This window comes from Sphaerodactylus townsendi, linkage group LG05 (genome assembly GCF_021028975.2).
Source record: "Sphaerodactylus townsendi isolate TG3544 linkage group LG05, MPM_Stown_v2.3, whole genome shotgun sequence".
In the NCBI taxonomy this organism is placed as follows: domain Eukaryota; kingdom Metazoa; phylum Chordata; class Lepidosauria; order Squamata; family Sphaerodactylidae; genus Sphaerodactylus; species Sphaerodactylus townsendi.
Window position 1 is genome coordinate 138,554,504 of NC_059429.1, and position 21,909 is coordinate 138,576,412.

The 21,909-nt window shown below is 56.5% G+C and overlaps 1 protein-coding gene across 1 annotated transcript; it reads right to left on the reverse strand.

Moving 5' to 3' along the window:
* Window positions 1-636: 636 nt before the first annotated feature.
* Window positions 637-18,097, reverse strand: LOC125433858 (phospholipid transfer protein). The gene is made up of 16 exons (XM_048498777.1): window positions 17,807-18,097; window positions 12,430-12,551; window positions 12,050-12,149; window positions 11,430-11,558; window positions 10,829-10,984; window positions 7,323-7,386; window positions 6,167-6,230; window positions 5,837-5,928; window positions 4,542-4,718; window positions 4,392-4,451; window positions 3,336-3,500; window positions 2,630-2,697; window positions 2,486-2,528; window positions 2,216-2,279; window positions 2,018-2,094; window positions 637-1,873 (listed from the first exon to the last, which is right to left on the reverse strand). Exons 2-16 carry the CDS (start codon window positions 12,533-12,535, stop codon window positions 1,766-1,768), a joined length of 1,473 nt encoding a protein of 490 aa, XP_048354734.1. The 5' UTR covers window positions 12,536-12,551; window positions 17,807-18,097; the 3' UTR covers window positions 637-1,765.
* Window positions 18,098-21,909: the final 3,812 nt, after the last annotated feature.

Below are 21,909 nucleotides of genomic sequence, written 5' to 3' on the forward strand. Positions count from 1 at the left end.
ATCTGGAGAGCCACAGGTTGCAGACCCCTGCATTAGAACAACATCTGGGTCTCCTGCCCTTCTGTAACCCTTGTAGGGATTCTGTCAACTGACTCCCGACTTAATCTCCCACTAGACTCCTTCTTAAAGAGTCACCTGCAACTATGCTGCAAATTGGGGGCCTCTGCTTTGAAAAATAGCTTGTCCCCACCCAATCCTGGAAAGTTTCCCCATTAACTAATATAGGAGCCATTCCCTTTAATTAATTTTTAAAGGGAACGTGACCATGTTACCATATGGGGAATCTTGGGGGGGGGGGGGCTGTTTTTAAATGTAAATGCGCCAGATTTTCAGTGGAGCTGCAGACACCTATTCTTACAAGACCCCCTCCCCCCCAATGGTTGGAGACAATTGGCTCAGGGTCCAATTTTATGGGCCCCCAAATGGAGAAAAACTGGGTGCCTATAAAATTGGACCCCTGACCCAAACTTAACCAAACTCAGAATTGCTTATGAAGAGAAGCACCTGCCCCGTGGTGAAAATTTGGTGGCTGTGCCTAAAACACCTGCCCCCCCCCCTCCACGAGCCCCACAAATCCAAAGAAATTCAACTTTTTCTGACGTTGCCTTTTTGCCCTTATTAAAAAGACAAAACAGCTTGTCCTGGCTTTTGTTTATTTCAGTTTCGGCCTGTCTGAATTCACCCCCCTGTTCCTGACGCAATTTACTACCCAAGGTGTGGCTGGTGCGGAGGGGGGGCGGCATCATAGAACTATGTGGCTTAGAATTCTTTAACTCACAAAAGAAATAAGCTCAGTGCATTTTTTGAAAGGAAGTCCTTGGCCAGTTGACGGCAGCCGCAGTCAAGACCTCAAGCAGAGAAGGAACTGAGATTGCTTCCTCCAAGTATGAAGCAGGCGGTGCAGAGGAGCTGAGCTGGGGGTGGGGGGCCTATCGCAGTGGCTCCCCCTGCTTGCAATGCTACCAGCTGACACTCTGCATCTTCCAAGAGAAGAGTTCTTTGGGGGCCGGGGGTGGGTGGGTGTTGAGCATCGGGATTATTGAACATGCTAGTGACACAAAGGAGGCTAGGATTGCTGGGACTGAGGAAATGCCAGTCGTCTCCCCTTTCCCTTGGGTCCAGTAGGGGGTGGGGTGGGGGGCAGGGTTGTGTGAGAGCATACAAGGGAGGGGGTGCTCCTATTCTAAAGCGGCAGGTGTTTGCCTGTGAGCTTGCAGAGTCCTTGGAGTCCCAAGGCCCGGATGTTTGCTCTTTCTCCTCTTAAAGCAACCGCTATGTGCAGCTGCAGGGACTGGGGCAGGTATGAGCCCACCTGGTAGGGGTGGCTGCAGCACGAATCTTAGGCAGGAATGTTAATCTGGCAGCTATGGATTTGTTGTCACGACAGGAAGAGGGGTTTGGGCTTCTCTTCCGGCGCCCCTGTCCAGCCCTGTCTCTTCTGTTCCCCTGAGCCAGTAGCATAGACAGAGATGCGGGGGGGGGGGGGATTGCAAAGGCTCTGCGCCCTCTCTTTGGCCACGTTGGCAGTGCCGGTTTTTCTGCTCCCAACCAGAACCTTCAAGTTACAGAGAGAAATGCCCGATTCCCCTGCATGCGTGAAGCGGCCCCTGACCCGAACACTCCTGTGACCTCTGCGTCTTTATTGGCACTGCTTTCCAGCCTGCTGGGCCGGGGGACAGAGGGGAGCTGTTGGGGGGGCGCAGGGCTGGGGGGCATCCCCCTCTTCGGTATGGAAAAGAGGTGGGAGAAGTGGGGGGGGTGTTGTTCAGGCAGCTGGAGCAGTCGACTTGGGGCCAGATCCAGCCCGGTACATCTCAATGACTTCCTTCAGGCCTTTGGAGAAATGTAGATCTGCCCCAATGATGAGATAGCCCTGTTTGGGGGGCGGGGGGCACAGCGGGGGAGAGAGAAAGAGAGGGTGGATGCCTGGCCATGCTTCGTTTCCACCCCACCACCAAGAAGGAACAGCTGAACCGGGGGGGGGGGAGGGGGCAGGATGAGCCCCTCCCGCACTTACCATGTGGTTGGTGACCACCTCCTTGGTGAAGTCCATGCCTTCTGGGAGGGGGACCTGCACACCCTTCTTGATTTTTTCTGCAGGGAAGCAAGGGGTGGAGGGGAGGGGGTCCAGGGTCAAGCACAGCTTCTGCCGTGGCCCCTCCCTGGTCGTTTAGCCCACCTCACCCCCCCCGCCCCCTCCTGAGCCGGTTCTCACCGTTAATGAGGGGCATGATTGTCAGCTGCAGCAGGGTCTTCAGAGGGGCTTGGAGTGGAATCAGCTGGAGGAAATGGGGGGGGGGAGAGTGACTATTTTTATTTATTTTTTATTTATTTATTAAACTTTTATACCGCCCCATCCTCTAGGGGCTCTAGGTGAGAAGGGTGGGGGCTGGCCAGGGAGAAGAGTCCCTTGCAGGGGTCCTTTCAGGGTAGGTGAAGGTTGCCCTCCCCCCCCCCACACACACACCCTGTTACCACCACTTACTGCCAAGGATTCCAGGGCTGACTGATTGGAGGAAACTCTGAACCTAAAAGGGCAGGAAGGGGTGTGTGTGTGAGAGAGAGAGCAGAGACCTCCCCATTTTCTCTCTCTGCCGCCCCCTGCCCCCCCCCCCCAGGCCTGCTCTACCTTCTGAGGTCCAGCTGGACTTGCAGGGACTTCTTCCGCAGGGCAACCCGGGCGTTTAGCCGAGCATCCTGGAAGGATCAAGACAAAAGCCAGGAATGCCTCTGCCAGTGGCTGCCCACAGAAGCGCCCCGCCCCCCAGAAAGGCTTTATTGACCAGGACAGCAAAACATGCAGCCTGACCCCCTCGGCCCCCCAAAAGACCCCAACTGTCTCCCAGGCTGGCCCAGCCCCATCAGTCTTGGACAGGTAGAAGGGTTTTGGCTCGGCTGGGAGACCCCCAAGCAACGGCCTGGTCCCGATACAGAGGCAGGAAGCGGCAAACCACCTCTGAGTGCCTCCGGCCTGGAAAACCATGCGGAGTTTTAAGGTCCAATCGGCTGCAGTGTGGCAGCGCCTTGCAGCTAGCAGGTGCACGCTGGCAGGGTTAACTTACAGTCCTGGGAATGTTTTCATGTGGAGGCTACAGTGGACAGATTTGTTCCCTCTTGCTGACAAACTCAAGGCACACAGGGAGGAAACAATAAATGGCAAAGGGGAATTGCCACTCAACCCCCCCACTGCTGATGTGTGGGCATTCTGTCACCCTCCTCCTGCTCCTCCAGGTTTTCCCTACACCACCTGATTGACATGAATGCCTGCTGGCTCTGTGGGCACAAGTGAGCCGAGGGACTCCGGGGCAGGGAAACGCCAGCCCCGCCTGGCTTACCATAATCACGCTGGACAGCTGGACAAGGGGCTCGTTGGGGGGAGCCAAGAAGATCCCAAAGGTGCCCGAGACGGACACGGCTGTGCCGGAGGGCTTGATCACGCAGGTGGGGGCAGCCGTCACCTGCATCTGCAACACCAGCGGCGCATCGACCACAGAAGGCTTCTGCGGGGGGGGGGAGAGGGAGGGAGGTGTCAATGGAAGCGAATGAGCCTGGGCTGTTTTAGCACCAAAGAGCACCGTCCCTGGACTTTGTGGAGGGGGGGCAGGAAAGAGTCGTGGCGGTGGATTGCGAGACACACAGGTGGTGCTTCAGGAACCCTTGTGGTTTACCTCTGCTTACCTGGCTCCTACTACAGGTGGCTGCCTCGGGTGGTCGCACTGTGGCCCGATCCAGCTTGTCACAGCCTACCTCAAGAGTAGACACTGATGGGACGGGGAGGTGCCTTCCTTCTCTGGCCTGGCTTCTCTCCAATCACACTGTGTGCAAAAGCCTAACTAACCCCTCCCTGCCAGACTGAGAGGCCTAATATTGCTGAAGGAAATGCGGGGGCGGGGGGGCACAGTCTGCCCCCCTCACTCAAGTCTAGGGGCAGATGCTAGAAGGGGCCCCCAGGCAACACAGGGAGGGGAGGGGGCTCTGTCCATCCCACCTGCCCTTGAGGAGACCTGGCCGCGCTCTGCTTCCTCCCTTGAGACTACAGAGGCTTCTTTGACTCTGCCCATGGTGGCGAACCTTTGGCACTCTAGATGTTATGGACTGCAATTCCCATCAGCCCCTGCCAGCATGGCCAATTGGCCATGCTGGTAGGGGCTGATGGGAATTGTAGTCCATAACATCTGGAGTGCCAAAGGTTCGCCACCACTAAGTCTAGCCTGTTCTGGCTGCAGAGTTGGCAGGGGCCTCAATCCGGCTGCAGTCTCCCTGGGCAGGATGCCGTCGACGGCGCATGCTGAGCTGAGGGGGGGGGGGCAGTTCTCCGGTCCCTTCAGCCTGCCTCCCCCTTTCTCTGTGGGCTGCCGTAGACCCCCAGCCTCCCCGGCCGCGTCACCTACCATGAGCATGATGCTCCCAAAGAAGGAGGCTCTCAGCAAGACGTCCAAGTCGTTGGGCACCTGGGGCGAGAGGAGAGCTCAGGGCGGGCCTTGGCTCGGCGGCCTGCCCAGGGGTGTCCCCCCCCAAGGAACGCCCCTCGGCCCACCCACCTGGTCACCAGCAAGCTCCATGCTCAGAGCCCCAGCGCGGTAGTAAGCAAACAGGGCGGAGTCGAAGAAATGCTCCGAGAGAGAGATGTACACCATGCGCTCCGTCTCCTTGATGAGGGGCTCGGGGGCCACGTTGGGGAGGGTCTGGTTTTCAGCCCCCAGAGGGAAGAACGAGCCCTGGGGAAAGGAGAACCGGGCTAGAGGCAACCAGCCACGCGTGGACCCTGCTGACGGGCTGCGTGAGGGGTGGGCGTTTGACCCCCCCCACACACACACACACCCCATTCAAACCACTGCACCCTGAAGATCCTCTTTGCCGCCCTTAGCACTCCCGGGGCCCAGTCCAGCTCTTTCCCTTCACGTCACCCAAGAAGGCAAGCCAGAACTCTGTTTGACGGGGCCATTTGACAGGCATTGAACGGCTTCCTTCCAGAGTGAAGTGAGCACCTGACCTGGGCCCCCACCCGAGCCCCATAGATCAAGACCGAGTTGTTATCCGGCACCAGAGCTGAGGACACAGGATCTGCCCTTCAGAGAGCAGCGATGGGAATCCATTGCCTGCATCTCCAACATTTGGTGGGGTGGAGGAGGAGGAGGAGTTTGGATTTATATCCCCCCCTTTCTCTCCTGCAGGAGACTCAAAGGGGCTGACAATCTCCTTGCCCTTCCCCCCTCACAACAAACACCCTGTGAGGTGGGTGGGGCTGAGCGAGCTCCGAGAAGCTGTGACTAGCCCAAGGTCACCCAGCTGGCGTGTGTGGGAGTGCCCAGGCTAATCTGAATTCCCCAGATAAGCCTCCACAGCTCAGGCGGCAGAGCTGGGAATCAAACCCGGTTCCTCCAGATTAGATACACGAGCTCTTAACCTCCTACGCCACTGCTGCTCCTATTGGGCAGGTAACCAAACCTCCCCACAATACTTGGCATCCCATGAGGCCCTTGCCCCTCCGGCCCCGCCCACCGGGGCTCTCCTAAAAGGGTGGTGGTTCTGCTTTTCTCCAGAATTCGCTGCCCCCCCCCCCCGTGGGCCCTGCACTGTGCCACAGCCCTGCAACTTCCCTGTCCACTTGGTACATTTTCACCCCACCCTTTCCCCAAATAACTCATTGTCATGCAAGTGACTCTCCCTTCTTCCTTTTCGCTTCACAACAACCCAGGCAGGCAGGCCGGGCTGAGGTGCAGTGGTGGGCCCAAAGTCACCCAGCCAGTTTTGGGGGGGGGGGGATTTCGGGCCTGGTTCTCCCAGAGCTGCTGCCCCACCCCGGCTCCCTCACCGGCACCCTGAGGGCAAATACCTTGAAATCCAGGTCCATCGTTTCAGGAGTGATGATGGGGTCGCTTAAGAGGGAGAAGTCTATCCCGACGTAGTCGTCCACGGAGTTCCGCACTGCAGGGGGGGTGGGCAGAGGAGGGAGAGACTTCTCGCGGACACTGTGTCACCCTGACCAAACTTCTGCCCACAAAACAGCCAAACCCCTCCCCGCCCCATGTCATGCCTCTGCTCGTTTTGCCAAGAGATGACCAATCCTCACCCCCCTCCATTCCCAAGTGTCCAACCTGCCACACACACATCCACACACCCCGCCCGCCCGCCCGCCCGCCCGCCCTGCCACACACACACTCACCAGGCACGGTGTCCAGGAGAGAGTTCAGGAGCACGAGCCCCGCGTGGTTCAGCACAGGGCAGATCTGGAAAGAAGAAGGGAGAGGGGTGGGGGAGCTCCACAGAACCCCCGGGGGTGGGCAGGGGGCTTCTGTCCCCAGCATTTTATGTTCCAAACGGGAGGTGTGCAGCGCAAGGAAGCATGTTTCTTGCTTGGCAGCCAGGCCTGTAAAGCCCTCCACCCAGTGGTGGGATCCAAAAATTTTAGTAACAGGTTCCCACGGTGGTGGGATTCAAACAGTGGCGTAGTGCCAATGGGGCTGGGCGGGGCACGAAAGGGGCGTGGCCAGGCATTCCGGGGGTGGGGCATTAATAATTTCTCTGTTACTGTAAAAAACTCTTACTGTAAAAAAAAAGTTCCTAATTTCCAGCTAGTATCTTTCTGTCCATCATTTAAACTCATTGTAGCAAGTCCTATCGTCTTCTGCCAACAGAAACTACTACTTCTCCTCTAATTGACTGCCTGTCAAATACTTCATACTTTCAAATACTTAATTTTGTTTCAAGAAAGCAAAAGAAGGATACTTTCCTTAAACCAGGAACTTTACCATATTTCTAAAACATGTTTTTAAAACAGCCCAACAACAGGGAGAATTATCCCGTTTTCTACCTTCGCTAACCAGCCACATAGGAAACAACAGGACTTGATGATTTTTGGACCTCATGGAATTTCTAACGGAAAAGCGGACCCAATTAGTAACCCCCTCTGGGCACACACAAATAATTAGTAACCCACTCTCGAGAATTGGTGAGAACCTGCTGGATCCCACCTCTGCCTCCACCCATCTTTTCAGTGGATACAGGTGTGGGGTGGAGAAAGCACTCTGTCCATGCACAAAGGCTCGCAACAACAGTTCCCATGCCAAGAAGAGCAGCCCGGGGAAATAGTCTCTGCTGTGCTGCTGCTTCCCTGAGCACAGCGGGGAAGTTCGAAGGGGGCCGCCCCCCAGAGCAGGGGTTGCTCCTTTCCTCACCCTCCCTGGGAGTCTTCCCAAGGTGAGCTGTGTCTGTGTGGGAGGGGGGGAGGGGTCTTGGGTCTCGTTCAACTGCAGAGATGAGAAAGCACCTGAGAGGGGCGGGGCTTACTCTCCCCACCCCTCCCTTCTCTTGTTTCTTACCTGCCGGTTGAGGAGGAGTCGCATGCCACTGGTGATGAAGGCGGCCAGGAATTCGTATACCTTTCTGGAGAGAGAGAGCACAGGAGCCGGCTTCTCAGGGCTGGCCACCCAGCCAACCCAACTCCACCCCACCCCCCCTCCAGCACAAGAGTCCCCCCTACAAACAGTCTGGCCTACTTTCAAGGACCTTCTCCCCAACCCCCTGCCTTTCCCACGTGAATCGTCCAACTGTGTGTAGCTGGGGGTGTCTTAATGCGTGTGAAATAACCCCCCCCCCCATACACACACATAGGGATTTAATGTAAAATGCAAACACTTGGAGGCTATTTTCTTATCTGTACTCTGTGCATGTTCGCTCGGCTGGCTTAAGACTGACTCAGACAGGCTGTGAAAACAGCTTCTTCAGATCTGAGCGAGATTTTGGCTGGGAGGGTCGGGGGGTGGGGAGGGAAGGGAGGGCAGGAACCCTGGATTTCCCAGGCCAGGCAGACAAAACACTTTCTAGGGCAGTGGTGGCAAACCTATGGCACGGGTGCCAGAGGTGGCACTCAGAGCCCTCTCTGTGGGCACGAGCAAACAGAGTCGCCCCCCGCACCCCACACATCTAGTGCCGCTGGGCTCGATTATTAGCATTAAACCTAAGACCTAGTTTTGGGGAAGCAGTGTAGGTAACCCTGTTAAACCCCACTGATTTTCATGCGAAGAACTAAAGCGCGATCCTTTACCTGGGAGTAAGCTCAGCTGCTGGCAATGGGGCTTGCTTCTGAGTAAACCCTCCTAGGGTCGTGATTCACCCGTTGGAAGAGATGCACGGTTGCTTCAAAGCAAAGCCACCGACTACCACCAAGCTTATTCCTGAGTAACGCACGCCTCGGAGCCAACCATTTTTTCTATACTAAAACCTCAGCATTCAGGTTAAATGGCCGTGTTGGCACTTTGCGATAAATAAGTGGGTTTTGGGTTGCAGTTTGGGCACTCGGTCTCGAAAAGGTTCACCATCACTGTTCTAGGGGATTGTGGGTTTTCCGGGTTGTCTGGGGAAGACCTGAGCGTGAGACCCTGAAGAGTCGCTGCCAGTCAGAATGGAGAGACCTGGCAGCGCCTGACTCAGGAGGAGGAAGCTCCGTGTGGGGGGCAGGATGGAGGCAGGTGCCAAACTCTCCCCTCCTTCCTGAACCGTGCCCACAAACATGGCCACGGTTCCCAGTCATGATCCCTAGTCATAGCCTCCAGTGCAAACACACACGCGCAGACCCTTGGCTAGAAACACGGGAGACATAGTTCACCTCTTATGGAAAGAGGAAGGAGGAGAGGAAGTCACACGACCAACGTCCCAGTGGAGAGAGACCTGGGCTGGGGCAGGGGTCTACCCCAGCTGAGCCCTCCCCCAATCCCCTGCCTATTCTTGGTGCCTGCTAGTGTAACCCCCATGCTCAGAGTGGGTTGACCCAGAAAGGGGTGGAGACTCAAAGCAGCAGTGGTTAAGAAGGCCCTGCAAAGACTGTACTATCTGAGACTTTTAAGGAAACAACAACTGAATGGAAAACTCCTGGTGTCCTTTTACCACTGTGCTATAGAGAGTGTCTTAACCGACTGCATCTGTGTATGGTTCTCCAGTTGCACCGTGGCAGATAGGAAGGCGCTCCAAAGTGTGATCACTACTGCACAGAGGATGATCGGCTGCCCTCTCCCCTCCTTGGAAGAACTCTATAATTCCCAAAGCCTAAAGAAAGCCCAAAATATTCCGAGAGACCCGTCTCATCCGGCACACTCTCTTTTTGAACTGAGACCATCCGGCAGACGATGCAGGTCTATCAAAACTAGGACAAAGAGGCGTAGAGACAGCTTCTACTCTAGAGCTGTGGCTATGCTGAACTCCGCGGCTTCGTGTTGGTGTGTTTGGGGCTGTGTAGGGATGGGTGGAGGAAGGGGAAAGTGAGGGTGGGGTATGAGTCTGAAATTGTGTGCATCGAGGAATGCTGCTGTAAATTTCATTGTGCGTGCACAATGACAACAAAAAATGCTTATGCTTATGGAAACCTTCATCATGTTGAATCCTGTTCATCAAGCCCTCGGAGTCTTCAGGAGCCAACCCTCTTGCAAAGAAGAATTGGACTTGGCAGTATCAGTAGACTGTAAATATAAGGACTTGAAAATGAAACCTGAACAGGACCTTGATGTTAAATATGGATGTTTGGGGTTATATGTTAAGAAAGTAAACCATTTTGTTTTTAAAATTTGTTGCTGCAAACTCATTCCAAGTTCTGCCCCACAGAACCCACAGATAGAGGTTACACTAGCAGTAGCAGTAGTAGTGGAAGAAGAGGAGGAGGAAGAGTTTGGATTTATATCCCCCCTTTCTCTCCTGTAAGGAGACTCAAAGGGGCTTACAATCTCCTTTCCCTTCCCCCTTCACAACAAACACCCTGTGAGGTGGGTGGGACTGAGAGAGCTCCGAAGAACTGTGACTAGCCCAAGGTCACCCAACTGGCATGGGAAGGGAATAAGTCCCCTCTGGCCAAGTTGGTGACTCCCTTGACTTGCTGAGCACCTTTTGTGCCTGCCTATAAATGGAACAGCCAACAACCCTCAGGTGGGGCCAGTAGACCTCTTGGTGCAACAGCTGCAGGAAATGGCTGCTTGGAGGGCGGGCTCTCTGGCATTGGGCCCCCCGAGACCCCTCCCCAAGCCCTGCCTTCCTCAAGGATCTCCGGAAGCTTCAGTCTGTGGGCTCTCCAGTTAAAGACGAGGCCCCAGGTGGTGTGGAAGCCCCCCTCCACCTGAGACTCTGGACAGCTGCTGCCAGTCAGAGCAGGAAATACTGGCTTGGATGGGCCCAGCGTCAGCATCAGCACGAGGCGACCGCTTCTTGTGTTCACATAATACCTTTTCCAAATGCCAAATGTGGGTGGGAAACCAAAAAACCTCAGGAATCCATCTTTCCTTGAAACCATGAATGTGGAAACCCCAATGGAGGAGGAGGAGGAGGAGAGGAGGAGGAGAAGAAGAAGAGGAGGAGGAGGAGTTTGGATTTATATCCCCCTTTCTCTCCTGCAGGAGACTCAAAGGGGCTGACAATCTCCTTGCCCTTCCCCCCTAACAACAAACACCCTGTGAGGTAGGTGGCGCTGAGAGAGCTCTGAAGAACTGTGACTAGCCCAAGGTCACCCAGCTGGCATGTGTGCGAGTGCCCAGGCTAATCTGAATTCCCCAGAGAAGCCTCCACAGCTCAGGCGGCAGAGCGGGGAATCAAACCCGGTTCCTCCAGATTAGATACACGAGCTCTTAACCTCCTACGCCACTGCTCCAAGAACTTCTCCAAAAAAGTGTCCACAATCTGAACAAATGGGGAATCATCTCAGAGGCATCTTTGCAAGTGGGGCTGGGGAGGGAAAGCACTTGGACCCCTTGAGAAAAGAGACCACCAAACTGTGCCCAGCCAAAGGCCTGCCAGAGGGACAAGAAGGCCACGCGTCTGGGTGGGTGGGGGTGAGGGGTGGGGGTACCTGAGGGTGCCACTGAATCCTGCCTGCATGCGGGCGATGGAGGCGTTGCAGCTGATGTTAGAGATCTTCAGGCGCCCCACGTGGTCCTTCGAGAGCCCCAGCGCCGTGTGGATGTGCACGCCCTCCGCAGAAGTGTTTATGGAGCCAATGTCATAGCTGGGGAGCGAGGGGTTAAGGCCAGTCAGGCAGCAACACACACACACCTCTCTTCCCGGCCCCAGAGATTTCCTGCGCTTGGAGGACCATTGGGCCACCCTGCATCCAGGGGTCTGCAACCTGTGGCTCTCCAGATGTTAATGGACTACAAATCCAATCAGCCCCTGCCAGCATGGCCAATTGGGGCTGATGGGAATTGTAGTTCATGAACATCTGGAGAGCCACAGGTTGCCGACCCCTAACCGACCCATGGGCACAAAACGGATCCCTTGCTGGAGAAGGAGTGTCTGTGGATCACAGCTGAGGCTGAAAGGGGGGGCAGGTCAGCTGAGGCAGGACAGTTTAGCCCCTCCCTCCTCCAAGGAGGGGGGCAGCCTGAGGTTGGCAGCCCCCCACCCACTGGCTCCCCCCTCCCCCGCTGGCTGGGGGCACCGAGGTCACTTACAAAAACCAGTACAGCAACTGGCGCCGGAAGCGCAGGCTGATGGAGGCGTTCATGATGTCGAAGGCCAGGTGCTGCTGGGGCTGGAAGCGCAGGTCCGAGTTGGCCATGTGCAGGTGCATCACCTGGACGCTGCCAGAGAGACACCAGAGAGAGTACACCCCCTGCACAGGTGGGGCCCACCCCATACTTTTGTTTTGTGCTGCTCTGGCAGGGGGTTCCTCCCTCCCCCATCTCGGACCCCTGGAACCGGGAAAAGCTTGCCCCGGCCCTCCCCCGCAAGGACTGCCCCCCTCCCGGAGAGAACCTTATGGGGCGAAGCAATGACCGACCCCCCATAGGGGGGGGTGCTGCTGAGAAGCAGGGCTCAGCTGGCAGCTGCTGGGCCTCTCTGGGAAGACGCATCGCTCTGCCTGACTCTGGGGGGGGGGGGGCACACTTCTACTAAGCAGGGAGACCCCGTTCAGGCTGTCCAAGAGTAGGGCGGCCACCTCATCCCAGCAGCAGCAGCGGCAGCCGCAGGGCCTGGCTTGCTGGGAAGAAGCTGACCCAGCTCCTGGAAGGCGGGGCTGTGCGCACCACCGGCGAGAGCAGCGGGGGGGGGGGCGGGGCGGCGGACTCACTTGCTGATGTTGTAGTGGAACTGGCCCTCCTTGCCGTGCAGCTGCCCCAGCGAGATGTTCTGCAGCTCCTGCTCCACGAAGCGCAGCCCTTCCTGCTTCACTGCAAAAGCCCCACAGCCGGGCCGTCAGCGCCCCCCCCCCTCAGTCCCCGGCCTTCCCGCACAGAGCGAAAGAAGCCGGCACTGCCCCCCCCCCCCGTGACCCACCGCCATTCCCGTGGACCAGAACTTGCCCCCGAGCTGGACACTCCAAGATATTCGCCACTGGAGGATGACACCGCCCCTCCCCCGTCCTCTTGTGCGTGGGGGAGGGCGCTGAGCAGGCTAGGCCGGCCCTGAAGGGGCAGAGCAGCCTGCCCCCCCCCCCCGCCCCCTGCTTACCCAGCTCCAAGCCTTTGGCGGTGACTCGGATCTTGCATCCCGGCGCTCCGAGGCCGGCGGCCGCGCTCAGCCAGAGCGGCAGGAGCAGAACGCTGCACAGCCCCATGCTGGATCGAGCCCCCCTGCAGCGGGGGGGGGGGAGGGAGGAGAGAGAAATCCCGGGGGGGGGAGTCTGAGGGGGGTTGGCACTCACGCACGCTCCCCTCAGGGCACGCAGGCCGCCTCTGCTCTGCCCCCCCCAACACACCCATTGCTGCTCATGGGGGGGGGGGCATGCTTCCAAGGAGGCGCGCTGCCACATCTGGCGCACCGAACTTGCCAGAGGCGCCGCTGCCAGAGACAGGACCGGCCGCTGGGTGAAGGAGCCCCGCGCTGGCCAAGGAGGTCACAACAGTCGCCAAGTCGGGCTCGGATAGTGTCAAATCTCGGGGGGGGGGATTGGGGGGGACTGATTAATGTCACTCCGGCCGCGCACCTGGCAGCCCGGCGAGGGGGCGCCCCCGCGAGGCCGTTCTCCCAACAGAAAGAGGTTCAAATGGACTTTCGCTTTCGAACATTTTGGATTTAGAAGAAGAGTTTGGGTTTATTTACCCCCCCCCCTTCTCTCCTGTAAGGAAACTCAAAGGGGCTGACAATCTCCTTTCCCTCCCCCACCCCCCCAACAACAAATACCCTGTGAGGTGGCAGGTGAGGCTGAGAGAGATCCGGAGAACTGTGACTAGCCCAAGGTCACCCCGCTGGCGTGTGTTGGAGTGCACAAGCTAATCTGGTTCCCCAGACAAGCCTCCACAGCTCAAGTGGCAAAGCGGGGAATCAAACCCAGTTCCCCAGATTAGAGTGCTGAGCGCACCAGCTCTTAACCACTACGCCACGCCTATTATTTTGCTTTGGCTATCTCTCCCCCCGCCCCCCCCCCACCAAAAAAAAGATGCAGGAAAGAACTGTTCGCTTAACCACACTCACATTTGTGGAGCTGTTATTGAGCATGACAGTTTTGGGCAGCTCCTGTAGGGGCCAACCTGCACATGGGCAGAACTCCACCCCTGCGAGGTGTGCACAACACAACTACGCCAAAGGACTTTTCTGCACAGGTAATCAGAATTGCAGGTACAAAATGGTTCACAGATTTACCTGAAGAAATAACCTGCGGTCTCTGCTGCTGCTGCTGACTATAGTTTATTCTAAGCAGGGTTATATGGTGTGATTTCTGCAGTGCTTAATGTGTGGTATGAATACTAGTTGCTCTTAGAGTCCACCACTCCAAACCACAATACCACGCTGGTTGCAGCGTTTATTGTAGAGCAGTGATGGCGGACCTATGGCACAGGTGCCAAAGGTGGCACTCGGAGCCCTCTCTGTGGGCACATGTAACGCCCATGCTCAGAATGGGTTGACCCAGTAAGGGGTGGAGACTCAGAGCAGCATGAGGCTGCAGACCTCATGTAGTTGGAGGAGACAAGGCTACCAGACTCAGACCTTGGTTGTATAAGCCCTTAACACCTTGTTAAGGTAACTGCAATATTGTTGGGAACTACTGGGAAGGTGGTAGTTTATTTTTGCTATGTTGTAAATGTTGGAGTTTATTGTTTCAGGGTTTCTTTTTGTGTTTGCAATGGGTGAGAGTTCTCCTGGAAACCTTCATCATGTTGCATCCTGTTCACCAAGCCCTTGGAGTCTTCAGGCGCCAACCCACTTGCAAAGAAGAAATTGGACTTGGCAGTATCAGTAGACTGTAACTAGAAGGACTTGAAAATGCAACCTGAACAGGACCTTGAAGTGTGATGTTAAATGTTGATGTTTGATGTTAAGAAAGTAAACCATTTTGTTTTTAAAAATTTGTTGTTGCCAACTCATTCCAAGTTCTGCCCCACAGAACCCACAAGCTGAGGTTACACACACACATAGAGTTCGTCATGTGGGGGTGGAAGATCACCCCCCCCACACACACACACACACCCATCTAGGCTGCCTGGGCCACTGAGCATGACGTGTGCGCACCGCGGTGAGCAGGGAGGACTCGGCTGGCGGGCCTGGTGCCTGTGCTCCGGGTGGCTGCTGCCCGGGGGGGGGGGGCGCAGAGGGGGCAGAGATGCTAGAGCGGCACAGAGCGGTGCACGTGGGACTTGCTGGATCCTACAGCAGCTTGAGCGGGTGGGGTGGAGGAAGAGAGAGCCAACTGTTTTTTTTTTCTAAACTAAAACCTCAGCATTCAGGTTAAATTGCCGGGTTGGCACTTTGCGATAAATAAGTGGGGTTTGGGTTGCAATTTGGGCACTCGGTCTCGAAAAGGTTCGCCATCACTGTGATAGGGCCTCCTTTTCCAGAATCGTTTTCCATTTTGTAATCCATGGCCTGTGTTATTTAGTCTCACTGCCTTAGAGGGTTTGCTCCTCCTGTCATTCCTGAATTTGGTCATCCTAACCCCGTGGTGGCAAACCTTTGGCACTCCAGATGTTATGGACTACAATTCCCATCAGCCCCTTCCAGCATGGCCAATTGGTGACACCCAATGCCTTTCTTGATTGGTGGTCTGATGGGTCTGATTTATATATCCTGTGACCCTTCTCAAATGGCCTGGGTGGGGCTGGCCCCCTCTCGCCAGAACGCCAAAGCTAAACTGGGTTAGAATCATAGAGAGGACAGAAGGGCCCTGGAAGATTGTTGGCAGTTCTGGGCACCGCCAATTCAAGAAGGATATTGACAAGCTGGAACCGTTTGCGGTCTACTGAGACGCCCAGATCCCTTTTGCATGGACTGTTGCCGAGCCAGGTCTCCCCTGTCCTAAATCGGAGCATTTTATTTGGTCTGTAGTATTTTACATATATCTCTGTTGAAATTCATCTTGCTAGTTGTGGTTAGTACTAGTATGGGAGACTCGCCTGGGAGTCCGGGGCTGCTGCTACTCAGAGGCAATCAGCGGCGAACCACCTCTGGTCGGCTCCTGCCTTCAAAAACCCTGGGGGGAATGGGCACCAGTTCGCTGCCTGGGGGGACTGTTCCTGCGGCTGGGGGAGAAAGGTGGACCCTTTGAGGCTGCCGAGCCTTCTGCACCTTCCAGCCTCCCGCTCCCGCGCTGAGCGTCTCCTGCCTGCCCAACCCGCTTTGGGCTGCCACTGCGTAGTCCCCTGGCAGGCTGTGTGGAAGGACCCACTCTTCGAAGTGCCTCCCCCAAGCCACTCTTGGTCTCGACTGAGTCTCCTCCGGTGCTGCTCCGTCCACAGGGCCTTCCTTCCTTCCTTCCTTCCTTCCTTCCTTCCTTCCTTCCTTCCTTCCTTCCTTCCTTCCTTCCTTCCTTCCTTCCTTCCTTCCTTCCTTCCTTCCTTCCTTCCTTCGCCTCCTTCCACCGCCTGCCTTCCTTCCCTTCCTCTTCCTTCCTTCCTTCCTTCCCTTACTCCTTCCTTCCTTCCCTTGCGCCTTCCTTCCTTCCTTCCTTCCTTCCGCCCGGCCCGCCTGCCTGCCTGCCTGCCTCGCCCGCCTCCGCCTGCCTGCCTGCCTGCCTGCCTGCCTGCCTGCCTGCCTGCCTGCCTGCCTGCCTGCCTGCCTGCCTGCCTGCCTGCCTGCCTGCCTGCCTGCCTGCCTGCCTGCCTGCCTGCCTGCCTGCCTGCCTGCCTGCCTGCCTGCCACGGGCACTATTGGGCTCCTCCAAGCCCTGTGCTGGCTTCCCTTCCCAGAGGAGAGCCTGGAGCGGTGCCAGCTCAGTCATGAGCGGGACCCCAGAGATCCCTCCCGGGTCGGGATCCACAGGTGCTTCTGGCCTACCTAAGAAGAGACATTGAAGGGCTTTGCGCAGGGATGTAGGTATAGATTTTTATGGGGTGGGTTCAGGGGGCAAGGCCACTCCCCCACCCGCCCCTGGGGGTGTGGCCACACCTCCCCAAATCCCGCCCCTGGCCTCAGTACTTATAAAAGCAGCTCTCCAAGGCCAGGGATGGCAGACTCCCCTGCCCCTCCCCACCACCGGCTGGGCTCCCAGCCAGCAGCTGGCAGCCCCTTCTGCCCTCCCCTCCGGGCAGAGCTGTAGCTAGGGAAAATGGAGCCTGGTGCAAAATCTGAGTTTTGCAGGGGGGCTCCCCAATGGGCGGCCCCTGTGATGCTGGAATCCACCCCCAAACAGCATCATTTTCGAAGGCTTTCATGGCCGGATTCAACTGGTTCTGGTGGATTTTTCGGGCTGTGTGGATGTGGTCTGGTGGATCTTGTTCCTAACAGTGTGACACAGACTTTTCTCTGTGATACACCTCTGAAGATGCCAGCCACAGATGCAGGCGAAACGTTAGGAACAAGATCCACCAGACCACGGCCACACAGCCCCCCGGAAAACTCATCAGAACCAGCATCATTTTCAATGGTGTTTAAACTACAGAGCCCAGATTCTCCTTGAAAATCCACCTTAAAGGGAGAACCTGGGGTCCCCAGTTAAAACAACATTGAAAGTGGTGCTTTTGGGGGGTGGATTATCCCCCAACCTGAAACAGCATCACTTTCAATGTTTAAACTGGGACCACAGATTCTCCCTTTAAATCCATGCCGATGGGGGTGGATTTAAAAGGAGAATCTGGGGAAATTTTGGGGGTGCCTGCTGTCAGGGGTGCAAGCACCAAACTTTCAGGGTATCTTTAGGAAACTATCCTGATGATACCTCCCAGGTTTGGTGAAGTTTGGTTCAGGGGGTCCAAAGTTATGGACCCTCAAAGGTCTAGCCCCCATCTCCTATTAGCTTCCATTGGAAACAATGGGGAATGGGGCACCCCCTTTGGGAGTCCATAACTTTGGATCCCCTAAACCAAACCTCACCAAACCTGGGTGGTATCATCAGAAGAGTCCCTCAAAAGATCCCTGAAATTTTGGTGCTGCTAGCCTAAAAACTGCGCCCCCTGCAGGCCGAAAACTGAAAAAACACTTTAAAATACAAAAAAACACAAACGGGGGGGGGGGACCTTCGAACATGCAATAGGGGGGTTTAAACCCGGGGGAAAAACCCTTACCTACGTCCTTGGCTTTGCACTTTTGATGTGCAGGCGCTGCCCCGTCCCGCCCGCCCTGTGCCAACACTGCAGGAGCAGCCAACCAGGGGGCAGGTGAGGCAGGGCGCTCAGGAGGACCCGGCCTCAGTCCCGGCCCAGGGAAGCTGCAGGGATCCCCCCCCCCCGCCCCCAGACTGGGCAGCCTGCAGCCCCGGCACCGGGTGGGAGTGGGGGGTGGACTGCCAAGGGCCCCAGGTGGCGCTTTAGCTAGATGCGGGCAGGTGGGCTTCCCATTCCCCCTCCCACCCTCCCGCAGGTGTCTCTTTCCCTCCTCTGTCCAGCTCCCCACCCAGCGGCCAAGGAAGCCCCATCGGGGATCGTCCGCCGCCCGCGCGCGCGCCTCAGGGACTCACCCGCCGCCGCCGTCCAGTACCAGCCCCTCGGTCTGGTCGGCGACTGCCCGCCCTCCGACTTTATAGCTGCCCCCCGCCCCCGCCCCCAGAGGAGGAGACAGGCCGGCCGGCCATGCCCGTGGAGGCGGGACGCGCTCTGGACTGCGCCCTCCGGCTCCCTCCGCGGCACTTAATCCGGAGCAGCAGCAGCAGCAGCCTCGGCGACCCTCGGTGGAGCCGGAGCGTGGCCCCCGCTGCTGGAATCGTGGCCCCCCGCTTCGCCCCGTCCGCGCCCAGGCGAGGCGAGGCGGGACTGGCTAGCTGAGAGGAGACGGCTGGCTCCGTCGGGGGCCTCCGGGACGCCTCCTCGGGGGGAGGGCGGGAGGGGGAGAATCCTTGGCGGTGGGGGGGGGGGGTTGGCGACCATCGGCCCACAACTGGGGCAGGCGGAGCTTCGGACCTTCAGAGCGAGGCGCGGCAGGAAGCGACGCTCGGTTCTGCAAGCAGATAGAAAACGGGGCGAGCGGGCGGGGTGACCCGGCGTGCGCCCCGTCCAGCAAGTCCAACCCCCTGGCATGCAGGAACACACAATCAAAGCACTCCCAACAGATGGCCATCCAGCCTCTCTTTAGAAACCTCCAAAGGATATTCCTGTTCTAGAAGTCTACATCCCTTCAAATAGTTAAAACATGGCTATCGTGTCCCCCCTTAACCTTTGCTAGGTGACGTGAAAGACCTCTGTCTGAGTCCCTGGACAGCAGCTGCCAGTCGGAGTTCGCAAGACTGGCCTTGGAGGATCAGGGCCTGATTCAGCCTAAGGCAACTTCACGTGATTGGGGGAAACGTCTCTTCTTGCGGTCAGACTGTTGCAGCGTAAACAGTTCCGGGCTCGACAGACCAAAGCCCTGACTGTGCAGAGGGGAACGTCTTGGATTCGCTGATTCAGGGCCAGGGGAGCGGCAGCACATCCTCAGACTCCGCTCCGGGGTTTTCTTCTTCCCTTCTCCAGCCATGACATCATTGGCCTCCTCAGCAGGAGGTCCCTGGGGCTCAGCCCCCATGACTGGAAGGATCACACCCATGTCCTCTGGCCAATGTCACCTTAGGAACCACCCCAGCACCCCAGAGGAGCCGCAGAGAACGGGGGCTTGTGTGGCTAGCTGCAAGGAGAGTGTTGTGGCTGACATTCCTCGGGCACCAGTTGCTGGGGAATCCATGGTAAACAAACAGTCTCCTTCCTCATCATGGATCCCAGATGTGGCCCCTTGACCAGAGGTGGGATCCAGCAGGTTCTCACCAGTTCCCGAGAGTGGGTTACTCATTATTTGTGTGTGCCGAGAGGGGGTTACTAATTGGGTCCGCTTTTCCGCCTCCACGCCCTCGCCACCCCGAGAGGCATCCTGCCTTTGAACGTGAAGGTTCCGTATAGCAATGGCGACTAATAATGTCACTCCCTGAACTGGGTTAATCCCTTTCAGGTCCTGCAATTCATTGATTCTCAGCCTTTCGTACCTTTTATCTCACCAGTCTCTATCAAAGAACCTGTGTGTTTCACCATTGCTCTGTTCAGATTTGTGAGTTGGGGCATTTTCTATAATGTGATGATGATTTAGAAATGACCTGGTGCAAAAAAATTTTTGGGGGTCGTAATGGGGCGGCTGCCCATGGGGGGGCATCCCACGGTTTTGGCCAGGGCTCAGATTTGCCTAGGTACGCCTCTGCCCCTTTGCTGAGGGGGGACTGGCGAGAGAACCTGTTACTAAAATTTTTGGATCCCATCACTGCCCTTAATTCAGCCAGTCCGGCCATGCGGATCCGTACTGCAGTCAACCTCAGGCTGTGGCAGAGCGCTGCGCTTGGGTCTTGATGACTACTCGGAAACTCGAGCTGGTTAAGACGGTCGCTGCTTGATTTCTACCATTATTATCATCATTATTTTTTTTAAAAAGTATTAAATGTGCTATCCCACCCTTTCCCAGCCAAAGGTCAGACTCAGCGCAGCCAACATACATAATTAAAACAATTAAAACAACAAGAAATCCATCTCAAATCAAATCCAACAGTCACAATCAACCACAAAATACATTAAAACACTAATATTAATTCATATCGATAATGGCAACTGATTAAGGCCACCCAAGATAGCCTAAAATTCTTACCGCCCCCACCCCAATTTAATACAATTGATAACAGTTGTGGGGGCCGGGGGACACTAGGATCAGCGAGGCCAGCAAGAGGGAAAAGGAGCTGTGGCTGCCTCAACCAAAGGTCTTGCAGGTCTTGTGGGATTGGCTAGCATGCTGCAGGGCCCTGGTGTCAGGTGGCGGGGAGTTCCACCAGGCCGAGGCTCTAGGCAGAACAAGCCCTGACCCTGGTTGAGGCCAGCTGGATCGTCAATGCTTGCAGTAAATTAATTTTTAAAAAACATTAGCACAATGCTCTCAAACAGGTGACAACGAAAATGAAAACCTCAACATGGTCATTGGGGGGAGTGAGTGCGAGAGAGGGCGGCCAAACGTTGGTACAGGTTGTTGATGGTGCCGTTTCCATCAGGAGCCAAGAGCAGAGCGCTCACGACCACCACCACCCCCCGTGCTGCGGTCACTCCACGGGTTGCTCATTTGCTTCCAGATGCAAATCATGCAATTCAAACCACTTGTGACTCCCACACGTTTTCGGGGGGGGGGGGTGGGCTTTCTTTCCTGCTACCTTCTGCCATGACAGCGTGGCTCCTCTTTGCTTGGAGCAGCAGCAGCGTAGGAGGTTAAGAGCTCGTGTATCTAATCTGGAAGAACCGGGTTTGATTCCCAGCTCTGCCACCTGAGCTGTGGAGGCTTATCTGGGGAATTCAGATTAGCCTGTGCACTCCCACACATGCCAGCTGGGTGACCTTGGGCTAGTCACAGCTTCTCGGACCTCTCTCAGCCCCACCCGCCTCACAGGGTGTTTGTTGTGAGGGGGGAAGGGCAAGGAGATTGTCAGCCCCTTTGAGTCTCCTGCAGGAGAGAAAGGGGGGATATAAATCCAAACTCCTCCTCCTCCTCCTCCTCCGTCTTCTTCTCTTTGAAAATGACTGGCAACTGCCTGTTCACTGGCCTCCATCCATCCATCCATCCATCCATCCATCCATCCATCCGTCCATCCATCCATCCGTCCATCCGTCCGTCCGTCCGTCCGTCCGTCCGTCCGTCCGTCCGTCCGTCCGTCCGTCCGTCCGTCCGTCCGTCCGTCCGTCCGTCCGTCCATCCATCCATCCATCCATCCAATAGAGTTTCATCTCTGTGAAAATGTTTGGCAGCTCCCGTTGCCTTGCTAATAATGATGTATTCTACTGTTCTTCTTATTATGCTGTTTTGTGTCTACCTTCTGCTGTTGTGCTGTTCTTGTTATAAGGTTTAATGCAATTGTTGCATGTATTAGACTGCTTTTATCTCCCTGCTTTTAAACGGTATGTTCCACCTGGAGTCCCGGGAGGGAAAACAGGCTCCAGATGAAGCCAGAAAAGTACCAAAAACCCAAAGCGGGCAGACTTTGCCCGTTGGCCCTGGCCGTGTGGAGCAGTCAGCCTGATCCCCTTTGAAGGAGAGGAAGTCTGCATCTTGTCCACATCGCAGAGGCTGGTTTCGAGTTCAAGAGCTGTAGATCTTCTGGCCTTTGACTAGCTGGAAGACTTGGGGTCCTTCAAGAATGCTTTGCTATCCAGCATGACAGCTTTTCACACACAAGGGCTGGGGGGCTGGATCCAGCCACCTGGGCCACCACTGGCGGCCCCCCTGCAAGACGGCATCTTTCCCAGGGGGTGAGAATCAACCGGAGAACAGCGAGGTTCGTGGCAAATGGAGAGGGAGGGAGAGAGGGAGAGCCTGCTTTGCGTCTCAGGCAGGGGCCGTGCCTCGCATTTGCTGAACTTTTTTCCGCCCCCTTGGCAAGTTCCAACAGGTCCTGCTGGTTGCATTCCAGACCCTTTGTTCCTCTCACAGCCGGAGATGAAGGTGTCCAGGAAAGATGTGTCTCTTCTTGAAGCCGGGGAGGACAGGAGGCCTGGAGGGAGTTCGCACCAGGCCTGGAGGGAGAGGGATGTGGGTGTGGGTGTGGGTGTGGGGGGGGCATTTCCAGCTGTCTGT